The sequence below is a fragment of the Chlamydomonas reinhardtii genome, chromosome 13, assembly GCF_000002595.2.
Source record: "Chlamydomonas reinhardtii strain CC-503 cw92 mt+ chromosome 13, whole genome shotgun sequence".
In the NCBI taxonomy this organism is placed as follows: domain Eukaryota; kingdom Viridiplantae; phylum Chlorophyta; class Chlorophyceae; order Chlamydomonadales; family Chlamydomonadaceae; genus Chlamydomonas; species Chlamydomonas reinhardtii.
Window position 1 is genome coordinate 334,905 of NC_057016.1, and position 22,284 is coordinate 357,188.

At 68.1% G+C, this 22,284-nt stretch overlaps 3 protein-coding genes across 4 annotated transcripts in view; 1 reads left to right on the forward strand and 2 right to left on the reverse strand.

Annotated features, from left to right (window-relative positions):
- Positions 1-16,224, reverse strand: part of CHLRE_13g564350v5 (uncharacterized protein) — a 26,666-nt gene extending 10,442 nt beyond the window's left edge. The window contains exons 1-27 of one of the 2 annotated variants that reach the window (XM_043069231.1): positions 15,957-16,224; positions 15,699-15,740; positions 15,518-15,578; positions 15,137-15,325; positions 14,904-14,968; positions 14,546-14,660; positions 14,023-14,236; positions 13,448-13,646; positions 12,940-13,211; positions 12,356-12,446; positions 11,856-12,133; positions 8,986-11,656; positions 8,562-8,852; positions 7,252-8,431; positions 6,672-7,012; positions 6,252-6,410; positions 5,818-6,102; positions 5,287-5,444; positions 4,462-4,699; positions 3,795-4,066; positions 2,827-3,523; positions 2,461-2,588; positions 1,993-2,201; positions 1,369-1,769; positions 1,099-1,215; positions 670-918; positions 1-499 (exon numbers count right to left, since the gene is read on the reverse strand). The exon at positions 1-499 is cut by the window's left edge and continues 215 nt beyond it. In XM_043069231.1, coding sequence (XP_042917207.1) covers positions 1-499; positions 670-918; positions 1,099-1,215; positions 1,369-1,769; positions 1,993-2,201; positions 2,461-2,588; positions 2,827-3,523; positions 3,795-4,066; positions 4,462-4,699; positions 5,287-5,444; positions 5,818-6,102; positions 6,252-6,410; positions 6,672-7,012; positions 7,252-8,431; positions 8,562-8,852; positions 8,986-11,656; positions 11,856-12,133; positions 12,356-12,446; positions 12,940-13,211; positions 13,448-13,646; positions 14,023-14,236; positions 14,546-14,660; positions 14,904-14,968; positions 15,137-15,325; positions 15,518-15,578; positions 15,699-15,740; positions 15,957-16,034 — 9,499 coding nt within the window. In that variant the 5' untranslated portion in view covers positions 16,035-16,224. Of the gene's footprint in view, positions 500-669; positions 919-1,098; positions 1,216-1,368; positions 1,770-1,992; positions 2,202-2,460; positions 2,589-2,826; positions 3,524-3,794; positions 4,067-4,461; positions 4,700-5,286; positions 5,445-5,817; positions 6,103-6,251; positions 6,411-6,671; positions 7,013-7,251; positions 8,432-8,561; positions 8,853-8,985; positions 11,657-11,855; positions 12,134-12,355; positions 12,447-12,939; positions 13,212-13,447; positions 13,647-14,022; positions 14,237-14,545; positions 14,661-14,903; positions 14,969-15,136; positions 15,326-15,517; positions 15,579-15,698; positions 15,741-15,826 lie in introns of both variants that reach the window. The other variant, XM_043069232.1, reaches the window with a different exon arrangement.
- Positions 16,225-16,475: 251 nt separating this feature from the next.
- On the reverse strand, positions 16,476-21,105 carry CHLRE_13g564400v5 (uncharacterized protein). Its single transcript, XM_001693621.2, has 9 exons — positions 20,785-21,105; positions 20,438-20,579; positions 20,021-20,182; positions 19,570-19,791; positions 19,223-19,384; positions 18,867-18,961; positions 18,605-18,738; positions 17,528-18,364; positions 16,476-17,293 (listed from the first exon to the last, which is right to left on the reverse strand). Exons 1-8 carry the CDS (start codon positions 20,910-20,912, stop codon positions 18,198-18,200), a joined length of 1,212 nt encoding a protein of 403 aa, XP_001693673.1. The 5' UTR covers positions 20,913-21,105; the 3' UTR covers positions 16,476-17,293; positions 17,528-18,197.
- Positions 21,106-21,239: 134 nt separating this feature from the next.
- Positions 21,240-22,161, forward strand: CHLRE_13g564426v5 (uncharacterized protein). Its single transcript, XM_043069233.1, has 2 exons — positions 21,240-21,991; positions 22,107-22,161. The coding sequence occupies exons 1-2, from the start codon at positions 21,475-21,477 to the stop codon at positions 22,127-22,129; spliced, it is 540 nt and encodes a 179-aa protein (XP_042917208.1). The 5' UTR covers positions 21,240-21,474; the 3' UTR covers positions 22,130-22,161.
- Positions 22,162-22,284: the final 123 nt, after the last annotated feature.

Consider the following 22,284-nt stretch of genomic DNA (forward strand, 5'->3'; position numbering starts at 1 on the left):
CCTCCACGACACGGTCCCAATCTGCGGTACCGGTGCCGTACCGGTCGCCAACCGCCGCACTCGCGCCGCCGCCGCCCGCCACAGCAGGATCGCCGTACGGCGAGGCTGGCGTTGGTCTGCCGTATCCTCCGGCCGCCCCCCAGGCCGCCCCCGACATCCCTAGGGGCGTCCCGCCGCCGCCACCGCCGCCAGTCCCGTACGGCAACCCGTACGGCAAACCGTACGGCACCATAGCCATGGCTCCCGCCGGCGTAACCGCCGCTTGATGAGCGGCAGTAGCAGCTGGTGCTGGCGGTGGCGGCGGTGGCTGTAGCACATAGCGGCAGAGGCAGCGGGCTAGCCAGGCGCTGAGGGCGGGGCCGGCGGCGGGAATGGCGGCGGGGTCCGCAGCAGCCGCGCCGGAGGAGCCGGAGCCGGCGGAGGCGGCGGAGGCGGAGACGGTGAGGTCAAGCAGGAGGGCGGGAAACACGGCCTCACACACGCCCGCCTGCAGCGATGCCTGTAGTCGCACAAGGTTAACCCGGGACATGCGTGCGAGGGTTTTTGGACGAGGGTACGCACTACACATCACAGCAGTTCCGAGCTGCCATGAACGTAAACAACAACGATCTCAGGCGTGTGTTACAGCAGGAGGTGAGCACCACCACTCCAGAACCTCCCCCGGCTTACCAGCCCTGCTGTCAGGCGCAGGCAGTCGTCCGCCGCCCGCCGCAGCAGCACCGGCGTCACCCGCCGCAGCCAGCCCTCCCAGCCGCCGCCCGCCGCCGACACCCGCCACAGCCCCTCGTCCGCCGCCTCGCTACTGCCGCCACTGCCGCCACTGCCGCTACTGCCCGGCAGTAGCAGCTGCTGGTGCTGCTGCTGCGGGTCGGGTGCTGCCGCAAGCGCGAGCTCCTGGCCTGTGGCTGCGGTCGTGGGCTGGATACACACGCGCACACACATGTGGCAAGAATAACAGTGAGGTCTTTTTCTAGCCGGACAATTGTACAAGCTGCGCGCCTTCCCCCATTCCCGGAACCATGGCAACGGAAGCACCCCCGCCGCACCCACCCCAACGCCACGCATGCGCCCCCCCCCCCCGACGCGGCCCCCACCCACCAGGAATATGCGCAGGTGGCGGTGCGCGGCGCTGTCCGCCCCCAGCGCCTCCAGCGCCGCCCGCCCCGCAGGCAGCGCCAGCAGCCGGCTGGCCGTGGACTGGCACTCCACAATCAGCTGTGGCGGGGGGCAGGAGGAGGAGGGACGAGGGCAGCCGTCGTACAAAGAAGGAAGGACACCCGTATTACAGTGTCAGGAGGCGGGGGCGTCACTTGGGAACACGAGAGGGGCTACAGCAGTACCAGGGCGTGAGCAGCGGCTACAGCTCACCCGCGCGTCGTCTGACACCAGGTAGCTCTCCGACATGAGCTGTAGCACCGCCGCCAGCCACTGGTCCTCACGACCTGCTACTGCCGCACCGCCGCCAGCGACACAGGCGGCGGCGCCGCCGCCCGCCGAGCCGCCGCCGCCATTCGCCGCCGCCGTGCCCGCACTGGCAGATTTGCGACGGGAGCCGCGGCGGCCACCAGCGGCGGCGGCCTCAGTGCCAGAGATGCCGGCGGCGGCGGCAGAGGCGGCGCCGCCGCGGCGGCTGGAGCGGCCGCCAGCGGCCGCAGCGGTGCCGCCGCCATTGCCTGCCGGCGGCGCCGCCAGCTGCAGCTGCAGCTGTGTGGGTGAGGCGGTGCCTGCGAGGCGGGCGCGGCTGAGGCTGCTGCCCGACAGCTGCGAGCCTGTGTGTAGGCCATGTGGGTGTGGAGGGGGCAGGAAGCGGTGCGGAATGTGTGGGGGTCTTGCATGACGGCGAGCAGTTGATGCCGCGAACACATCCGTTCAAGTACAGGCACACACACGCCCACCCACAGATATGCGTGAACACAACAGCAGCCACCAACACACAGTCACATGTACACAGCCCGAGTCCGCACATCCCGAGTCCACACATCCCGCACCCACCCTCCGCCGCCAGCCCCGGTGGCGGCGGCGGCACGCGGGGGTCCTCCGGCCCCGCCGCCGCCAGCAGCGCCGCCGCCAGCTCGCTGAGCTGCGGGTCGCCCAGCTCCGCCGCCGCCGCCGCCAGGTCCCACGCCGCCGCCGCCACGGCCGGCGCCAGCACCTCCGCTGCGCCGCCGCCGGCCGCCTCCTCACTCATCAGCTCGTGCCACCTGGGGCGCACCGCAACGTAATGTGCATATCACATGCATGTGCGCACGCCATTTTATTGACCGTTGTGGTTCAACCGGGAAGCTCCCCGCCTCGTCCTTCCTTGACACCAACTATCGCACCTGGATGATAATGAGCCTCCGTGCAAGGACGTGCGTCTTCCCCATCTTCCCAACCCCCCTCGTTTTCGTTGGTTTTGGTTTAGTTTGGGCTGGTGTTTACACCCCCCACACACACACACGCACACCCAAACACACGCACCTGGCGCCGCCCGCCAGCTCCGCCTGCAGCGCCGCCACCTGCCGCGCCCGAGCCGCGGGCGGCAGCGCGCGCACGCCCGCCGCCAGGTGCGACAGCTGGGCAGGCAGCGACACCGCGGTGCGCAGCCGCTGCGGACACGGAGTATACACACACACGCACAAGTGTACGGTGATGTGCAGGTGTTTGCGGCGAGATGTGGGACAGACCTGGTTTCACTCTGGCTGAGCAAGCGCAGGCAAACCAAACTACCTCCACCTCCACTCCACACCCTCGCTCCACCCAGCCAACCCCTTGCCTGGCTTTGGGCTCTGAAATGATGGTCAACTACCAACCATCTTGGCAACCCCACCCCCACCCCGCACCCACCTGCTGCAGCTCCACCACATCCCTCAACTCAGGGAGCTCAGGCAGCAGCCGACACAGCGCCAGACCCGGACCCCCGGCCGCGCCCTGCTGACCCTGCCCCTGACCCTCTCCCCCCTCCTCCTCCAGGGAGTCCCCCGCCGCCGCCGCGCGAGTCCCCAGCAGCGCCACACGCCGCAGCAGCCGCAGCAGCGCCGGCCGCCCCGCCGCCGCCAGGGCTGCGTGCTCGTCCAGCCCCGTGCGCGGGCTGTAGTCACACGTGTCGTAGTACGACTGCAAATCCGGATCCGGATCCGCGTCGTACAGCCGCGTAACCGCCACAGCCGCCAGGCTGGCGGCGGCGGACACCCAGGCGGCGGCGGTCTGTGCAGCGCTGGCGGCGGCCAGAGGCGGCGGCGGCGGCAGGCCGAATGTGGGAGTGAGTGCCGGCGGCCACTCCGCCTCCGCCGCCTCTAGCGCCTCCGCCAGCGCCGCCACCAGCGGCGGGACCAGCTCCGCCAGTGTGGCGGCGCGGTCGGCGGCGCTGACCACGACAGAGGCTGTAGCAGCGGCTGTAGCAGCGACTGTGGCGGCTGTGGCGGCTGTGGCGGCTGTAGCACTGGCGCCCTCCATTATGTCCAGCAGTTGCTGCAGCAGCTCGCAGGCGGCGGGCTGTAGCGCGGGCTCTCGCAGCTGCTGCAGTAGCAGGTGGGCCAGGTACCTGCAGGTGCGGTGAGGTAGCCATTCATGTGAACGGTGTGTTCCAAATATGCAAGTGCCCACGTCCCGGGGAATAGAGTAGATTCAGATCCCAAAGAAACCCAGAACTACGGGGCGCGGCGGCGAAAGCAGGTGGTGACGCGACGGGGCATCCGTACATAAATGGGCGAATTGCTGGCATAAAACCCTCAACAAGCTGCTACCACACACACGGCGGGGCACATCGGCACCGGGCCAGCCACCGCGGCCGGCCGCCGCCGCTGCCCACGCACCTGCCAGTGGCGGGCTCCGCCGCCCGCGGCCCCAGCAGCCGCAGCAGTCCGCCCAGCCCCGCTAGCCGGTGCGCGCGGTGCCGTGCCGCCCCTCCACCTCCGCCTCCACTGCCACCACCACTGCCACCTCCACCTCCTCCCCCCAGTGCCTCGTGTGCCGCCGCCAGCACCCAGGCGGTCTGGTGCGGCCGCAGCAGGTCGCGCCACAGCACTGCCTCCGCGGCGGCGCGTGTGGGCTGGCCGGGCAGGTCCAACACCGTGCGGCAAAACACCTGAGGGGTGGGAGGGGGTGGAGGGGAAGAGGGGAAGAGGGGAAGAGATGAGGAGGGGTGGTTACATTCATGATTACTTAAGAAGTTAAGGGGGGTGGGGGAGAAAGGGAGAGAGGAGGAGGAGAGGAGAGGGGGCAGAGGCGGCGGTGGATTGGCAGGCAGGAGGCGCGCAGGTGAGGAGGGATTTGCACTGCGGCGTCAGCTGGGTCGCTACGGCGCATGCGCATGCGAATGGATATGATGAGTCATGCGCCTTGCACGGCAACCCATGAAACCCTAGCAGCTGACAAACTAACACCAGACGGCCGATGGCCTGGCTCCCATACACAACACCACACAACACCACACAACACAAAACAAAACAATCACAACGGAGCGGATGGGGCTGCCCGCACCTCCGCAGAGAAGGTGGGCAGCCGCGGCGCGGCCTTGGAGATGCCTCGGGCCCGCCCGCCGCCGCCGCCGCCTGCCAGGCCCTGCTGCGACAGCGCCGCCCCCTCCGCCGCGGGGCTCAGCAGCGGGGTGCCGGGCTGCTGGCTGCCGTCGCCCGCCGCCGCCGCCACCACCTGGCGCACCTCCGCCTCCTCGTCCGGCACCACACTGAACATCATGGCGAACACGAACTTGTGCGCCCTGTGGGTGTGCATGTGTGTGTTATGTGTGCGTGTGTGTGCGCGTGTGTGTGTGTGTGTGTGTACATGTGCGTGTGTGTGTGTTGTGTGTGTGTGTGTGTGTGTTGTGTGTGTGTGTGTGTTGTGTGTGTGTGTGTGTGTGTGTGTGTGTGTGTGTGTGTGTGTGTGTGTGTGTGCGTGTGTGTGCGTGTGTGTATGTGAAGGCACGCATAGGGGGGCAAAGCGTGAGCGCAACATTTGTAGAGATGCACGTGCATGGCACACAGAGATTCACAGGCTTGAAAGGAGCGGCGTTGGAAGAGGGCTGTCAGGCGGGGCGTGTCCCGCGTTCACGGCTACTCGGGCAGGAGGGAGCATATTGTCGCAGGATGGGGTGTGTGCGTGGGAGGGAGGGTGGGTGCCGTCGTGTGTTTTAGGGTGCTCCCGCCCGTCCTTCTGTTGTTATAAGGCTGGCAGGCTGCGGCGGCCATGTGTGGGGCCCCGTCCCACCCCATCCCACCCCACCCGTTTGTTCCTTGAGCCCCCTAACGAACTACCCCCCCAACCACCTCCTGCCCCACCCTCCTGCCCCACCTCCTGCTCCCTCACCTGCCCGCCAGCTGTGCGTCCACCTCCTCCATGGGCAGCGCCCTCCCCGCCAGCGCGCTGCCCGCCGCCGCCTGCAGCAGCCAGCCGCCGCCGCCGGTCTTGACCGCCAGCAGCACGCCCATGAGCGCAGGCACGTGCGCGGCCAGCAGCGCAGGCAGCTGCAGGCAGGTAAGGGGGGGAGGAGGCAGGGGGGGAGGGGGGAGGGGGAGGGGGTTGGCAGGCAGGGGGGTGGGGGGCAAGGGGGTGGGAGGCAGAGGGAGTGGGAGGGATGGGAGAGTTGGGTTGGAGGGAACATGAAAGGGACGTAAGGGGTACCCCTTGGCAATGCATGCAAGGGATGATAAGGAAAAGGCAGTCACTGCGCCTTGTACACTTTCACATGCGGACGCGGGTAGGTCCGATAGCCTCTCACCTTCCCTTTATCACACAGTGCACACACACGCACACGACTGGCAGCGGCGCAGACCACCACCCCAACCCAAACAAAACCAAACAAAACACACACATACACACGCACACTAACCTCCCCACCTGCTCCCCCAGCAGCTCCGCCACTCGGTCCGCCTCCCCGCCCAGGTCCCCCACCAGCAGCGGCAGTAGCACACTGGCCACGTGCCGCCGCAGTAGCACCACAGCCGCCTGCTGCTGCTGCTGCTGCTGCTGCTGCTGCGGGTCGGCTGCAGCAGCAGTACCGGCTGTCGCAGCGGCAGTAGCTGCTACAGCCGGGTCTGTCTCCGGCAGGCCGTCAGTGAGCAGAGGTGCTACTGCCAGCAGCAGGGGCAGGTCGTAGGCTCGGAACCACATCCAGGCCAGAGGCTGTGAGGCCAGGGGCGGAGCGGCGGGGAGCGGCGGGGGCGCAGACATTTGCATGTCAAGCAACGGTGCAGCACCTCACTCTCTAGATACATAGTACCTCATTCTCCAGATGGATAAACATCATAGCCCCAGGCGCATGCGTCTCTCACCCGCATGAAGGCCCGCACGTAGGCTGCAGTGCTGCCGCCGTACCCCAGCCGCGCCGCCGCCAGCCGCAGCGCCGCCGCCGCCAGCGCCTGGTCGCGGCGGCACAGCGCGGCGTGCGCCAGCAGCCGCCGACACACGCACACCTCCAGGCGGGGGCTCAGCTGCGAGCGGGCACAGGCGGCGGCGCAGGAGGGTGGTCTCGACATACACATACACTTTCCCTGCGCTTTCCTAATACACAGACGTCTCCCCGCACACGCACACGCACACGCACACGCACACGCACACACAACACACAAACACACAACACGCATACACACATACACACATACACACACACACACACACACTCACGCACACACACACACACACACAAACCCTCACCCTCACCCTCACCCTTACACCCTCACCCTCACCCTCACCTGCAGCACCTCGGCGTACATGAGCACCGCAGTCTCCGCCAGCCCCACAGCCGGCACCACCACTACCTGCCCCGGCCCCGGACCCAGCCCCGGCCCTGCAGCCCCGCCCTGTGTCCCCTCCTCCTCCTCCTCCCCCTCCGCCGCGCCCGCCTCCCCCTCGCCCGCCAGCGGCGCCAGCCCCAGCTGCCTCAGGATGGGCCCGTGGGCCTCGGGCGCGAAGCGGCGCAGCAGCACTCGCGCCAGCGCCGCGCCCGCCCGCCGCGCGCGGTAGGCTGGCTCGGCGGCTGCCGGCAGGTAGATGACGGCCTCGGTCAGGGACACCTGGTCGTAGGCGGGGTCGCCTGCGGGCGCGGGGGGGTGGGGGCGTGGTGTGGTGTGGTGTGGGGTGGGGAGGGGTTTTGTGTGGGGTTGTGGTGTGGTGTGAGGAGTGGGAGGGGTGGGAGGGGGCACGCAAGGCGCCACAACACAATACAAGAAGCGGGTACCGTATTCGTCGAGCCAGGCAGCCGCAACCGCAGAACCCAGCAGCTGCACACCCACACCGACACAAACACCAACACCAACACCAACCCACACCCACCCGGCGTGAAGCGCGCCGCATCCAGCGGCAGCAGCTCCGCCGCCAGCGCCGCCGTCACCGCCCGCAGCCGCCAGCTGTACGGCAGCGCGCCGCCAGGCACCGCAAACGCCTCGTTGGTCTCCGCCAGCGCCGCCGCCAGGTCCGCCGCCGCCTCGCTGGCAAGCAGCTGTTGCAGCCCGGCCGGGTTGGCGGCGGCCGCCGCAGCGCTGCTGCCGCCGCTACTGCCACCCGCGGCGCCGCCGCGGCCGCTGCTACCGCCGCCGCGGCCACTGCCATTGCGGTGGGCGGCTGCGCCGGCGGTGCCGAGCAGTCGAGCCAAGCGCCGGAGTTGGGCGGCGGCGGTGACTAGCTGGGACTCGTGGGGGCAGGCGCGGCCGCGCTCAGCGCCGCCGGCGTGCGCATGCAGGTGGTCGTGGCGCGGGTGGCGCAGGCTCAGCAGACCGCCACTACCGCTGCTGCTGCCCAGGGCCGCAAGCGCATTGGCCAGTGTCGCCTGCGCGACCGCCTCCGCTGCAGCGGCCGCCGCCGCCGCCGCGTCTGCTGCTGCGCCGCCGCCGCCGCCGCCGGGGACCCGGCTGCCGCCGTCGCTGCCGCTCGCCGCCATAACGTGTGGGGCCCGGGACGAGCCCGCAGACGGAGCGGCAGTGCCGCCGCCGCCGCCGCCCCCAACGCCGCCCTGTGTGCCATGCGGGGCCTCCGCACCCACCGCGGTTGCGGCCGCGGCAGTCGCAGCATCGGCTGCGGCAGTAGCAGCCGTCGCGCCAGCCGCCACCGCTGCTGACACGGCCACACGCGCCAGCACAGCGAGCAGCTCCTCAGGTGGTGGCGGCGGGGGCGGCGGTCCCCTGACCCTGCTACTGCCGCCGCCGCCACCGGAGCCGCGGCGCCTGCCGTGCCTGCTACTGCCGCCGCCCCTGCTGGTGCCGCCGTCCACGTCCATGTCATCATTATGGTCCTCGATGGGGTCGTGTTCGCTGTCCCCATCGCTGTCCCCATCCGTGTCCGCAACGTCGTACGCGCCGCCGCCGCCACCGCCGCCACGGCCTTTGCGCTGCGCCTGCGTGGGCTGCTGTCGCCCGCTCCCACCGCCGCCGCCGCCACTGCCGCTGCCGCTGCTGAGGAGGCGCCCGACCTTTTTGGTGGCTTGCGACACGCGCGCGGGGCACAGCGGCGCAAATGCCTGTACATGTATGCATGGCCAAACGCAAGAGTCAACCAGGGCAGACGCGTCAATCTGCATACTTAAATATGGTTCTTACGTCACAAGTCTGACCATGCATGCATCCACCTTTATCCATCGCAAACCGCACCTCTAGCAGACCCAGAGCTCTTGTCGCCGCCGCCGCCGCCATGTCCGACACCAATGGCGCCGCCAGCGAAGCCCCCGCAGCGGCGCCGGGCCCCGTCAGCATCTGCGTCGCGGTGGCGGCGGCGGCGGCGCCACCCAGCTGGGAGGCCGCCATGACGCCGCCGCCGCCCACGCCGCCGCCGCCACCGACGCCGCCGCCCATTCCGGCGGCGGCGCTGGCGGCGGCGGCGGCGCCTCCCCTGCGCACCACTGCCCTCATGATGCCACCGAACTCGTCATCCGGGTCGCCGCCCTGCTGTGCATGGGGGGCAGGTTCGCAGAGAAACACGGAGACACACATGTCAAGAATGGTGTTAGGCGGAGGTAGTGGCAAGAGCAGAAAAAGGGCGGCAGTCGCAATAAGGTGGGAATGCCGGAAAGGTCACCTGCGGCTGCTGCCAGCCGCCGCCGCCGCCGCCGCCGCCTCCAAGCCCCGAGTCCGCTGTCGGCTCCGGCACCCGCTGCAGCGCCGCCACCTGCCGCTGCACCGCCGCCTCCACCGCGGACACCGCAGCCTCCAACAGCGCCGCCGCCTCCGCATCCGTCACCCAGCAGCCGCCGCCGCCGCCACCACCACCACCACCAGTCACACCTGCCGCCGCCGGTGCCCCTGCTGCGCCCTGCGTGCCGCCAGGGCGGCGCGCGGCCTGTGTGGCCTGTACTAATGCATGCCCCCCCGGCTGCTGCTGCTGTGACGCCGAGTGGCCCAGCCCTCCCGGCGGATGCAAAGCTCCCGCCAGCCGCGCCTGCCGCTCCTGCCGCTGCAGTAACGCCTGCAGCGCCGCCAGACCGCCCAGCAGCTGCGTCAGCGCCGGCAGCAACGCCGCGTCGCCCGCCGCCGCCGCCAACGCCGCCGCAGTCGGCGCCGCCCTTGCGCCGCCGCCGCCACCTCCACCTCCTCCTGCGCCACCCCAATCTCCTCCTCCTCCTCCGCCGCCGCCGCCGCCGCCGTCGCCGCCGCCGTGTGCTCCCGTGTCCCCCAACGCCGGCCGCGCCACCGCCGCCACCACCTTGACCAGCTGCGCCCGCGCCTGCGCCGCCGTCACCCAGGGCCCCGCCTCGCCATGCACCGGCGCCGGCCCCACAAACTGCGACGCCCCCGGCCCGGGCACCGCACTCGGCGGCGACTCCTGCACCGTGCCTGCCGCCCCCGCCCCCGCCCCCGCGCCCGCCAGCCCAGCTGACCCAGCCAGCAGCCCCGGCGGCAGCAGCGCGTGTGCGTGCAGCGTGGCTGACAGCAGTACCTGCCCGCACCCCAGCAGCTGAGCCGCCTCGCCGGGCTCACCGAAACCGCCCGCCTCGTCCAAGTCCAGCAGCAGCGACCGCACCCGACCGTGCGCCGCCGCCGCCACCGACCCCATCAGCGCCCGCCCCGCCGCCGCGGCGGCAGCCGACAGCGGCGGCGGCGGCGCCGCCGCCGCCGCCCGGCGCCCCGTTCCGCTTCCCGCGGCGCCTGCTCCTGCTGCCCCTGCTGCTCCGCAGGGGGAGGACAGGAATGCGGCTGCGCGCTCCCGCGCCTCCAGCCAGCCCAGCAGCTCGGCGGCGCGGCGCTGCGGCAGCAGCAACACCTGGGCGGCGGCGTCGGCAGGCGGCGGCGCCAGCCAGCGCGGCAGGCGGGTGGACGGGTGCGGGTGCGCCTCCGGCTCCAGGTCGAGCGGGAGGGGAGGCAGCGGAGGGAGGTGGGAGCTGCCACGTGGCGCGCCGGCCGCTGGCGTGCCGGTGCTGTGGCCGTGGCCGCCGCTTTCAAAGGCGGCGCCGCCGCCGGCGGGCGCGGCTGGTGCGGGCGGTGCGGGCCTGGCGGATGAGGTGGTGTCAGTTGCGAGGGAGGTGCTGAGGTGGTGTGCGCCCGAGACGGCGGCGAGTAGGGCATGCAGCAGCGGCGCGGGCGGCGGCGGCTGCAGACGCAGGGCGGAGGGCAGGCACAGGTCGGCGGCGGCCTGGCAGGCGGCGGCAGACGAGGCGTCCGCTGCCGGCGCCGCCGCCAGCACCGCCAGCACCAGCTCCGCCGCGGCCTGCCAGGTGGCGGCGCGTACGGCAGGGCTGACGGCAGCCGCCGCCGCCGCAGCTGTCGTACCTGCGGCGCCCGCCGGGCGCCACCCAGCCCCCCCGCCCTCGCTACCTGCCCCAGGCTCCCCGCGCAAGCCGCTGCCAGCCGCAGCATTGCCGCCATCAGCTCCGGCCGCCGCCGCCTCCGTCGGCACACAGCCCTGCAACACCGCCACCGCCACCTGCAGCAGCCCCGGCGGCGGCGGCACAAGGCTCCCGCCACCGCCGCCGAGCGGCAGCCGCAGCGCCGCCGCCAGCGCCATTAGTAACTCAGCTAGCAGCGCATTGGGCTGACCGCGTGCCGGCGGCAGGCCTAAATTGGCTCCGCCGCCGCCCAGTCGCGGACTGGGCCCCAGCCTCGCGGCCAGCACCTCCACCGCCTCCGTCCACGCCGCCGCCGCGGCCGCCGCCAGCGCAGCAGCAGCAGAAGCTGCCGCTGACGCCGAGCCCGCAGCACCCTCGGCTCCGTCGCCCCCGCCGCCACTGCCTGGCGAGCCGGCGCCGGGGAAGGCCGCGGCAATCCCTGTGGGCGCAGCCGCGGCAGCTGTAGCAGCTGGGGAGGACAAGGCGGAGCCGCGGGGCGGCGCGAAGGTGCAGCCAAAGAATCGGGAGCCACGTGTCAGCGCCGCCGTACTGGCGCCGTACACGTACTGCTGTGCCGCCACCTCCACACTTCGCAGCAGCCACATGGCCGCCGCCTGCAGCGCCGCCGCGCCCTCCGGCGTCTGAGCCACCGCCGCCGCCGCCGCCGCAGTAGCAGCACCACTCGCACCTGCTACTGCTGCTGCTGCTGCCCCTGCTCCAGGGCCCGCCGCTGCTCCTAGGCCTGCTCCTGCAGCGCCGGCGCGCGGCCCTGCTGCTGCTGCTCCCGCGAGGCCCCCAGGCGCGGACGCGGCGGGCGGCAGCAGCTGTGCCAGGGCGGCGGTGGCGGCGGCGACTGCGGCGGTGTGGAAGGCGGGTGGCAGGCGGTAGCCCTGGAAGTGGAGCAGGCCCGCCAGGAGGGGAGCCCACCTGGGGGGAGGCAAACATGGGGAATACCGTAGCCCTTCATGCAAGACGAAAGCGAGAGAACGGTGAGAGCGGGGCTAGGGAGCCAGGTCACGGATTCTACATCGGACGGAGGCAAACGCACTCGGGCCACCTGAGTACCGTATACCCAGGTATCTCCCTCTCTCCAAGGCGCGCCCCTCGCGACCCCCTTCGTGCACACCTGGCCGGCGCCTCCACACACCGCTCCAGCAGCCACTCCAGCGGCGGCAGCTGCCGTGACGGCGCCGCACTGCCCCTGCCGCCACCATTGCTGGCGCCGCCGCCGCGGCGCCGCCGCTTGGCGGGCCGTTCCGCCGGTGAGCCCTCGTCCTCATCGCTGTCCGGTATGACCAACGCGTTCTCAGCCGACACGCCGCCGCCACCGCCGCCTCCACCTGCCGCGCCGCCCCAGCCGCCGTGGGTGAGCTGGCCCGGCCGCAGCCGCCCGTCGTAGTAGGCCTGCCGCGGTCGAGCGGTGCGGGGGCGGTGCCGAAGCCCCGTGAGCTCTCGCTTGTCACCCGGCATTTCCCTGGCACCCACTCACACGAATCTCCCCCCTTACACGGAGCTCCCCCCTCCCCACACACTAGCCAGCCCCATACAGTGCCTCCCTCCCCAGGCCCCACTCCCTCCCGAAGCCCCACTGCCGCCGCCCCCCCTGCCCCCGGCCCCACTGCCCACCTGCTGCACCGCCACCATCAGCCCCGCCGCCAGCTGCAGCTGTAGCAGCTGTGAGCCGTGCGGCAGCGCCCCCGTCAGAGGCTCCACGTCCCTGTGCAGGCAGTGGCAGTAGCAGTGGCAGTGGCAGTCGCAGTGGCAGTGGCAGTGGCAGTGGCAGTGGCAGTGGCAGTGGCAGTGGCAGTGGCAGTGGCAGTGGCAGTGGCAGTGGCAGTGGCAGTGGCAGTGGCAGTGGCAGTGGCAGTGGCAGTGGCAGTGGCAGTGGCAGTGGCAGTGGCAGTGGCAGTGGCAGTGGCAGTGGCAGTGGCAGTGGCAGTGGCAGTGGCAGTGGCAGTAGCAGTGGCAGTAGCAAGCGCCATCCTACAACCCCCACCACAACCACCATTCCCTGCGGTGCACACACACCACAGCGCCGCCAGGAGGCCACCAGTCACGGCGTGTTCCCGCACACTGACGCCCAGTCACTAGGCGATGCCCCTAACATGCAGGCCCCTAGGCAATGCCCGTGGCGCCCACCCCCAGGGCCCTCCCCCAGGACCCCAGCTGCCCGGGCCACTTGACGGCGCGCACACACACCCCACACGCACCATGCCGCCTGCTGCTGCGTCGCCACCTCCCGCACCAGCAGCTCATACAACTCCACAAGCCACTCCGCGCCCCCCACACACCCCGCCGCAGCGGCGGCGTCTGGACCCCCGCCCGCCACCACCAGCGCCAGCGCTTGCTGCTGCTGCTGCTGCCGCGGCCGCAGCTGCCCCTGGCCCTGCCCGCCAGTGGCCCCTGCTGCTGCTGCTGCTGCCGCCCCGCCCTCTAGGCCGCCCAGCTGCAGCTGTAGCAGGCAGTAGCGCAGCAGCGCCTCCTGCGGGGCGGGGGCAGGGCGGTCCGGGGCGGAGGCATTTCAAGGGCAGGGCGGCAGGCTGTTTTGCATTACAAGTGATTTTTCGTAGCGCGTGCAATGGCCGTTATGGTGAAAGGTGCAAGTTACGGCAGTTTTATTGTAGATCTTAAGGCCATCGAGCAACTGTGCCATGGTGTTCAAAGCAAGTTTGCTCATAATCCCCCCTAGCCCTTTATGGCACAGGAGCGCAGCCGCACCTTGAGTCCGGGCGTGCGGGCCGCCGGGCCGCCCCAGTTCACCCGCACCAGCTGCCGCGCCGCCGCATGCAGCTGTGCCGGCAGCCCCACGGCATCGAGGTCTCCCACACCGCCCCCGCCACCTAGGTCGTCCAGTCCCGCCGCCGCCAACAGCGAGTGGGCCAGAGTGAACGCCGCCAGAGGCAGGCGGCCCGTGGCGCTGCAGTGCGTGTGCGGGGTGTGCGTGTGTGTGCGCAAAGATTGGCACAGAGAAGTATAGCGAAGTAGACAGGAGGTGTAGGGGTGCGCGTACCGATGCCCGGGGGTGGTGGCACAGGAGGCAGGTACGAAACACAGTTGTGGACCAGTCGGCCCGGCGATGGGTCGGACTCGCTTTCCAAGCAGTCAGCAACCCTTCTCGCCCACACGCCCGCCCGCCCGCCAGCCCGTTTCCGTGGCTGGGCGAGCTTGCTAATAACAGTGGGACCTACTCGTTTGGGCTCCGGGCGCAATAAACTCCCCCATGTTCCCCTATTGCATTGGCTTCGGTTTAGTTTGGGCTGGTATCTACAATCCCACCTTCCCACAGCACGTACCGAATGGCGCCCAGCCAGCGCAGGGTGCGCGCCAGTGCTGCCGCCAGCGCGCCCCGCGGCGCCTCGCCCATGTCTCCGGGCCAGGCCGCCACCAGGCCGCCCAGCAGCCCCAGCTGCGCGGCCGCCTCCGCCGTCACGGAGGAGGCGGGCGAGTCGGAGCCCTCGGCCGCAGCCACCAGTGCCTCCAGCGCGGCGCAGTAGGCGTCCAGCAGGGCTGTGGAGGGGGTGCGGTGGGGGTGGGGGCAGAGACAGGGCAGGACAGGGGAGCGGAGTCAGATGGCAGGTGCAGGGGAACAGGGTGCGTTGGCAGGGCAGGGGCAGGATAGGATGGGGTTGGGGGCGGGGGTTGGCAAGGGGCGCACACAGTGAAATGTAGGGCGGCGTGGTGGCAAGTTCAGCTAACTAAGGTGCTCAGGGCGGGTGAGGGGAAGCATGCGCCCCGGGCGTGCTGCTGTACCGAGTGCCGTGTGGTATGTCTCCTTGCCTTTCCCGGTTCCCCCTCTGCTGCCGCCGCCCGCCTCACCCTCTGCCACGGATGGTGTGAGCAGCCGTGTGTAGTCGGGCTGCGGCAGCAGGTGGCGGGCCAGCAGCAGGCCGTACTCGGAGGCGGTGGGGCCGGGGGCCAGCACCCCCGGGTCCTGTGTGTGTTTGGGGAGGGGGCCGGGGAGCAGGGGCGGAGGTGGTGTGGCGGTGCTCAGGGGTGGGACACGGCATTCATGGGGCGCAGTGCCAGGACTCAGGAGTGCATGGCTCGCCCGCCGTGCAACCTTTGGCTGCTGCTACGATGGCTGCGGTGGTTGTTTGGTGAGGTACCCCACTGCACCCGCTGCGCCCACTGCCCCCACTGCGCCCACCACAGCCCCCCCCACTGCTGCGCTCACCGCCACCATGTCCGCCACATGGCGCCACAGCGCCCACACCCACAGCTGAAGGTTGCAGCGCCGGCCTGCAGGGCAACAGGTCAAATAGCAGGCCAGGGGATGCGGACAGCACACTTGTCAGGCAACTGCGTGCCCAATTGTAATGAAGGCATACTTCACCAGCTTCTTCCTGTTAACCAAGCATCCCTGTCAATCGGACACCCGGACCTAGTATCCCTGTCCACCAGCCGCACCTGAGCGCTGCGAGTCATCCGCCGCCGCCACCAACCGCCGCAGCACCACCACCGCCTCGGGCGCCTTGCCCGCCGCCGCCACGCCGCCCGCCCGCCCCGCCCTGCCCGCCCCCGCCGCCGCCGCGCCCGGCCGCAACTCCTGGCGCGCAAAGTCCAGGTAGGCGCGTAGCAGCCCCGGCCACGTGTTCACTGCATCGGAGGCGTACATGGCAGGTCACTACAGTCATCACATAGCATTTGGTGCTTGTTTACTAGGTATGCTGTCAAAAAAAGTTGCGGTAGTCCATACCGGTACCGTGCAGTTGTACGCAAAAGCACTTTGTTGATCCCCTCCTTCAGCCTGTGCTGTTGCCCCCATGCGGAGCAACATGCACGCCCCACCCTTCTTGACTTTGGCATTAGGCCACAGTCGTGCGGTGTTGGCGTCCAGAAGCTGCTTGGCCTGCGTGGGCAGCGTTCAAGGAGCAAGCTTTATGGATGGAACCCCCGACATCACCAGCTGCGCCAGACACGAGACTGTCCTGATTGCTACAAAGGCTGCCAAACCGGTCGTCCATGTCACCTGCGGGTTCTCCAGCAGGAGCTGCAAGCGCTTGAGGCCATCCTGTGTTTGGGAACAAGGCGGCGAGACGCGTGGGGGAGGCGCAGGTGTTGCAGAGCCAGGTCAGCCGGCACGCAAGTCCCACCCACCATTCAGGCCCCAGCTGCTATCAGTGCATGCGGTTATAATGTATAACAAAGGCGCGATTGCGTACAGGGGCCACCCGCGAAAGAATTCGTGTCGATTGCCGTCCCACGGGCGAGCCTCGAACATGTTTACCTTTCGTGATGTGACCTTATCGCTTTGCAGCTTGGTCCGAACCTCCTCAAGCTGCGCTTCAATAGCGGCACTTGCCATGCTGCCTGTGCTCCGCACCACGCGGCACCCAAATGTGCTTCAGGCTTTCATATCATATTCTCCTATCAATAAAAGCGTGTAATCTTCTTTGCAAGGCGTCCAAAGCTCCAGGCATGTAAAATGGCGCCAAAGGCCGCGTTGCTCTCGCGCCGATGCGGGCTCAGCTTTCTTTACCCACTACGTTCGTATGTGATACTTATATATCTATCGCCGCATTCTTGGGCACATACACCATGCAATCGTGCCATGCGGAGGGATCTGAGGCACCCGCTGCCACCGCGCCTTTGCCCGCTCCTCGCACGCGCGCCACCGCTGTCCCGCACCCTCCCCTGCGCGCGCCGACCGGAGCCGGACGTCTCACAAAGCTTCCGGTGCAAAATACGCCCTTGGCCTGCCGCCATTGAATGTAAATTATGTAATGAAGGGGGTTGGTGCTCGGGGCAGGGCGAGGCTTTACACGATCTGACAATCACCTTTTCCGTCAGGCTTGACGTCAGCAGGCAGGCTGGCACGGCCTTGTCAAGCAGTGCCTAGATTGGAAGGCTATTGGTCTATTGGAACCCGTCATAGGAATCACCCCGCTGCCACGAAGCCAAACAACTACGAATCTCCCGTTCCGTCTTCAGTCCGGTAGCGCCAGTGTGCGCCAGTGCCGGTGAGCCGAACTCGCCCACATCAGCGCCTCCAACAACAACAATCACATTTTCCACACTTCGGTCACTGGGCCGATGATGTCCCGATGCTACCAGAGTCCCCGCTTGAAGAGCGCTCGACCCACACCCGCAGCGGGTCAGCGTGTAGCGTTTGCGACCGACAAAGGCACACGCCGCTGGCACACACCATGTGGGCTACCGCACTGCACATCCAAACACGCACGCGTCCATCAAACCATACGCACCATGCCCGCGGTGTATGCTGCTGCGGTTGTGTGTCGCACAGACCACAGGACAAGCAACGGGTGCAGCACCGTGGTGCAGGGACGATGCAACGGACACGGACCGCCTGTCACAACGGCAACGGTTGCACCATGGACACCCGCAGATTGAGATACGCCATGCCTCAAAGGACGCTTGCATCATGTGGTGAAGCCGCTGAGGTTGCTGCGGAGACTGGCCGCCAGGTGTTGAGGGTCAGAGCGCATGCGTGGGCGCAACCGCAGCAACAACCAGGAGTTGGAGGGCAGGGGGCCGGCGCTGAATGGCCCTCAGTGTGATGATGAGCGCTGTGAAGGGTAGGATGTGCCCAGATGTTTTTGGTACCTGGCGAAGGCAACCAACGGCAGTGTGAGGTCAGTTTGGAGCGCCAACGACATGCAGCGACAACGGGCGGCCTGGGGCAGGCCCGTACCCGCAGCCCTTGCCATCCGCAAGTACCCCTCATCAAAGTTTACGTGCTAGATTGCATACACGCGCTGCACGGTGGCAAGCCCTGAGCTAGGTCCAGGAGCGCTGGCGCCACGTCACTGCGCGCACCGCAGCGTGAACGCCACCCACCTCCCTCAGGTGTTGCTGGGCCGGCTCCACGACATCCTGGCTCCAGGTGCCATCAGCATTACAAGCATCTTCTTGCCATGCCGTAGCATGTGTTCAATGCGCTGGATGTCCTTGGGCGACAGCGATTTGCCCTTATTAAATTCGGCGCGAACGTATTCGCGAAGGTCTGCGCGCTCACTTTCAGGCTTCGATCTGACCCCTCTCATACAAGCTCGGTACAAGCTGAACACTTGCTTTTGGAGGCCGGAGAATGCGCGGGCGGCCATCTTTGCGGCAATTAAACTTGGATGCTTCACCTCGTTATAGCAAGGGTTTGCTAAAGTTGTTTGTGTATACGTAAAATTTGTTTGAGGGAGTTGTAACAAACTCCTGGTAATGACAAGCGTCAGCGTTGATGTGGTTGACACGTCAAACATTGCCCACGCATGTACCCACTCATCTTTATCACACCCCCGGCCGTCCGACAGTCATGGTTTAACTGCCTGCACGCACATCAGCGCGGCACAGACTTGCCGCTTGTACACCAATTGTACAACCCAGCCACCCCGTGCTGGCCTCACGCGCACGACGCCTGTCACCAAACAGGCGCTTACCAGCCCCCCGTACCTCCACTGCCCACCAAATCACCTCGCCCTTGCCAACCCCTCCTTCAAACCCAGCCCGGCCTGCTTCACCGCGCCCCCGCCGCCGTGCTGGCCGCCCGCAGGTCGTTTCGGAAGGCCGCCGCGTCCAGCCGGGTGCCGGGGCGGCTGCCGGCGGGCGCGTAGCGGGTCAGCAGCGCCGCAATGCCGTCCTCCGGCAGCTGGCTGCCCACCTGGCGCAGCACCAGCTTGAAGTCTGCACCGGGGTAGGGAGCATGGAGGGTGTCGGAATCAGGACCTGACACGGTACGGTGCGCCAGCGTCTGGGTGAGCTTGAACGCGTGGTATCATGCGCATGGTGTGTGACGGTTGTGCCTGGTTGCCCTTTGGTTTCACGACAGCCTTAACCATGCCAGCCACCTGCACCATGTCGCCTCCCTCCCCCTCCGCAAGCCCCCAGCCCCCAGCCACGGTCTTGAGCCCCCCGCCCGCTCACCCTCCGCGCTCATCAGGGACTGGTTGTTCTCCAGCGTCACCAGCTTGCGCTCCAGCAGCGACAGCGAGCCCGGCCGCGACGCCAGCTCCAGCACCAGGCCGTCCAGGAAGGAGTAAGCCTCGTCCCCGCCGGCGCTGTATGGGTGGAGGGGGATATGGAATGTCAGTTGCGTGACATGCCGCATGACAACATTACGAAAGAGGCAGGAAAAGGCACGTGGCGATCTGTTTACGGGGTCCCGCTGCGTAACCTCGCTCCTCACCTGGGCGGCGGCAGGGCCTCCACCTTGCTGCCCGCCACGAACGTCCAGTAGTTGTCGGTCTGCTCGCCCTTTGGAAGGAAGCCCTTCTGCACGCCCTGCACATGGTGGTGGGCGAGGAAGGAGATGCGCATGGCGCAGCGCCGGCAAAACGTCAGCTGACGTCAGCACCAGTGGGCCCTGTCACCTTCCACATTGCCCGCCCAGTCCTGGAAGTCCCCCACCCTATCCCTGCTTGGGGGAGCACAGCTCCATGCTCCCCAAAACCCAATCCGCCGACCAACCAAACCCTGGACCGGGTCCCCCGCCCCCGCCCCCGCCCCCACCTCCACCCACTCCTCAGCCCCCCGCCCCCTCACCATGGCCATCTGCTCCATGGCCAGCTTGAGCCCCGGCCCCAGCGCCGACCGCGCCGACACCTCCAGCTCCACGCCGTAGTCGTTGGGGTAGCGCGCCGCCTCCAGGCACAGCGGCTTCTGTGTGGCGCAGTGCACCAGCAGCACCGGAGCGCCGGCAGCCACCTGCGCGCGCACAGGACAGAGAAAGGGGCGCAAGCAGCATGTTGATAGCACAGCAGTTGGTCCAGGCTGAGGCCAATTTGAGAGGTACAAATGCGCCGTGTAGCCGTCCAACTGGCAATTCTCCAGTCGAGACACGAAGCGCCAGTTGAGTTGCCCCAGCGAAACCCCAGCGGGGCCCCACCCACCTCCACGCCCTCCGCCGCCGCGCGCTGCGCCGGGTCGGGCGTGACCACGGTCCATACGCAGTCAAAGGAGTCGGTGCGGGCGGTGAAGCCCACCAGCTGCTGCCGGCTGTAGCGCGCCGCGTGTGTGGTGGACACGGGCTTGGAGAACAGGCACACCGGGCGCGGGCCGCCGCCGCTGTCCACCGGATCACCCGCGGCGCCTGGGTGCAGCGCCAGGCGGACCTGGGGGAGAGGTAACGGGTATCGATGACGGTGTGCATTTAGCTTTGTGGGGCGCATTGAATGGAGGATGCGGGGGCGGGATGGGGGGCAGCGGCTCGCGAGCTTCAGGGTGTTGACCACCCGGCAGTGCAGGTACCGCGCCAGCATGCCCGCAGCGACCCTGAATACGGTAGGTGTAAGGACCAGGGCCAGAGACACCCATTCCACCTCAACCCCCCAAAGTCCGCACCTTTTGCCCGTAGTGCACGATAGCGTCGTCGTAGGGCGGCTCTAGCGCCGTGGCCGTCTTGGGCGGCACGTAGGGGAGCAGGATGAGGCTATTGCGGGGGCAGGGGGCGCGCACGTCGGGGGCGGCCGTGGCGGCGCACGTCGACTCGCCCGTGCGCGTGTCCTGCACATGTACAGAAACGGAGCGCATGGTGCGGTTAGTCGCGTGACGTTGCCTGGGGTTGCCGCATCGTGGAGGAGCTCAGGGAATGGCCCCTGATGCAGCATGCAAACCCAGCACTAGCTCCGCAGTGGTCCCTGGATAGAAATCATAATTTAGAAGCGGCATACCGCCCTGATCCTGCGACGCTGCAGCGCAACCACACAAAGCCGTCGCACAGCCCCGACGACGCGGCCCTGTGCGGCCCCGCGCTCTCACCGCGTCGGCGGGGTCACCCGCCAGCACGCAGCCGGTGTCCACGTGCACCAGCTGCACCACGTCGCCAAAGTGGATGTATGGGTCGTCGGCCACCTTGGTCAGCTCCAGGTCAGACAGCGCCGCAGCCATGCGCGTGCGGAAGCTGCGGGGGGGGGGGCATCAGCACGTCGGGGCAGGTTCATAGGCGCCGACCAGCAAGGTGGGGATGCCGGGATGTGGCTGCGTGTACACTGGCAGGGCAGCTAGGAGGGCTTTCCAAGACATGCCACATGGGTACTGTAGAAGTTTTCAACACACAAGTCTGTCTAGGTTCCCAGACAGCACAGAACGCGTGCCCATGGACTCACGCATCAAGCTTGAGCGTTCCGGTGCCTTTCTTCGATAGCATGTCCTTCAAAATCGCTCTTTGTAGCTCCCTATCTTCCGCCCAGTTGCCGATAAGGCAGGACGCATTGTATTTTGTGGTGTCCCTCATGGCGTAGTCTCTAAGGTTCGCGAACAAGGGCGTTCCACCCTGGTATTGATTTCAGCTGTCACTTGCGCCCTAATATGATAATGTGGTAGCGCTCGTGTGCAAGAATACAGAACGCGCTTGTAAAATGTTTGTGGCACTTTGCAGGAGGACGTAAGAAGCCCACTGACTCGTTAGATGGTATAGTTTCAATATGTCAAGGCACAACAATCATTTGGTGTGCCAAAACCTTGCAAAAACTGTTTTCCTCATTGCGGGCGGATCGGGCCGTTTCGTCCCCGAAGCCGGATTGGCCTCTCAGAGCAGCAGATACATATGAAAAATAGCCTTGGGTTCTGCCCGCTTCAGCTCAACCGCCAGGTCTGACAAAACGCAAACTGTCAGCTGCACTCGCGGCGGTCGGGCTTTTTCGATGAGAGGCACTATGTTTCTATGAGCAGGAGCTTTGAATAATACGGTCCAGCAGTAGGATGGGAGCACTTTAGGGGCTTATGGGGCAACCAGGAAGTGCAGTGCGCTTTTGCTCCCCTCACGGCTAATACTCCTGCGCGGGGCACCTTTGAAGATGGCGCTGCAGCGGTTGCTCATCGCTACAGCCTGCTGTGTCATCCCCATCGCGCTATGGCTGTTCCTGGTGGGGACGGTGCCAGCTCCCACCTCCCTGGGCAGCCCCCACCTCCGAAACCGGGCTGAGGAGGACGGCGGCGGCACGGCCAGCACCGCCACGCACGAGCAAGAGCATAAGCCTCCGGAGCTCCCACAGCTGGGGTTTGCACAGCGGCTTGCGCAGCAGCTGCTACACCAACACGCCGCATCGGTGGCACTACCGCGTCATTCGAGCCACCCACACCCACATCAACACCAACAGCAGCTGCACCCCCATCATGTCAACCCGCGCATGCACCACGGCAACACCACCTCCACCAGCGCCTCAGCACTTCGCGGTGCTGCGGCAGTGGCGCCAGCATCACTGGGCGCCAAACCAGCTGCAACCTCAGCAACATTAGCAACCTCCGGAGCAGCAGCAGCAGCAGCAGCAACCGCCGCTTCCAAGACAGCAGCAACAGTCTTGCCCCCAGGAGGTGACCCCGGCAGCTGCACGCTGGGCTCACCCCGCTGCTTCAACCTGGAGCGCTGCCGCAGCGGCTTCTCGCTGTACGTGTACCCGCCGGCGCGCGGCACCCCCGTGACCTGCAGCTTCGGCTCCGACTCGCCGCTGAGCTCGTTGGACGCGGACGAGGTCCGCGGAAGCGGCTGGCCTGGGGCTGGGGCCGGGGCTGGGGCTGGGGCTGGGGCTGGGGCTGGGGCTGGGGCTGGGGCTGGGGCTGGGGCTGGGGCTGGGGCTGGGGCTGGGGCTGGGGCTGGGGCCGGGGCC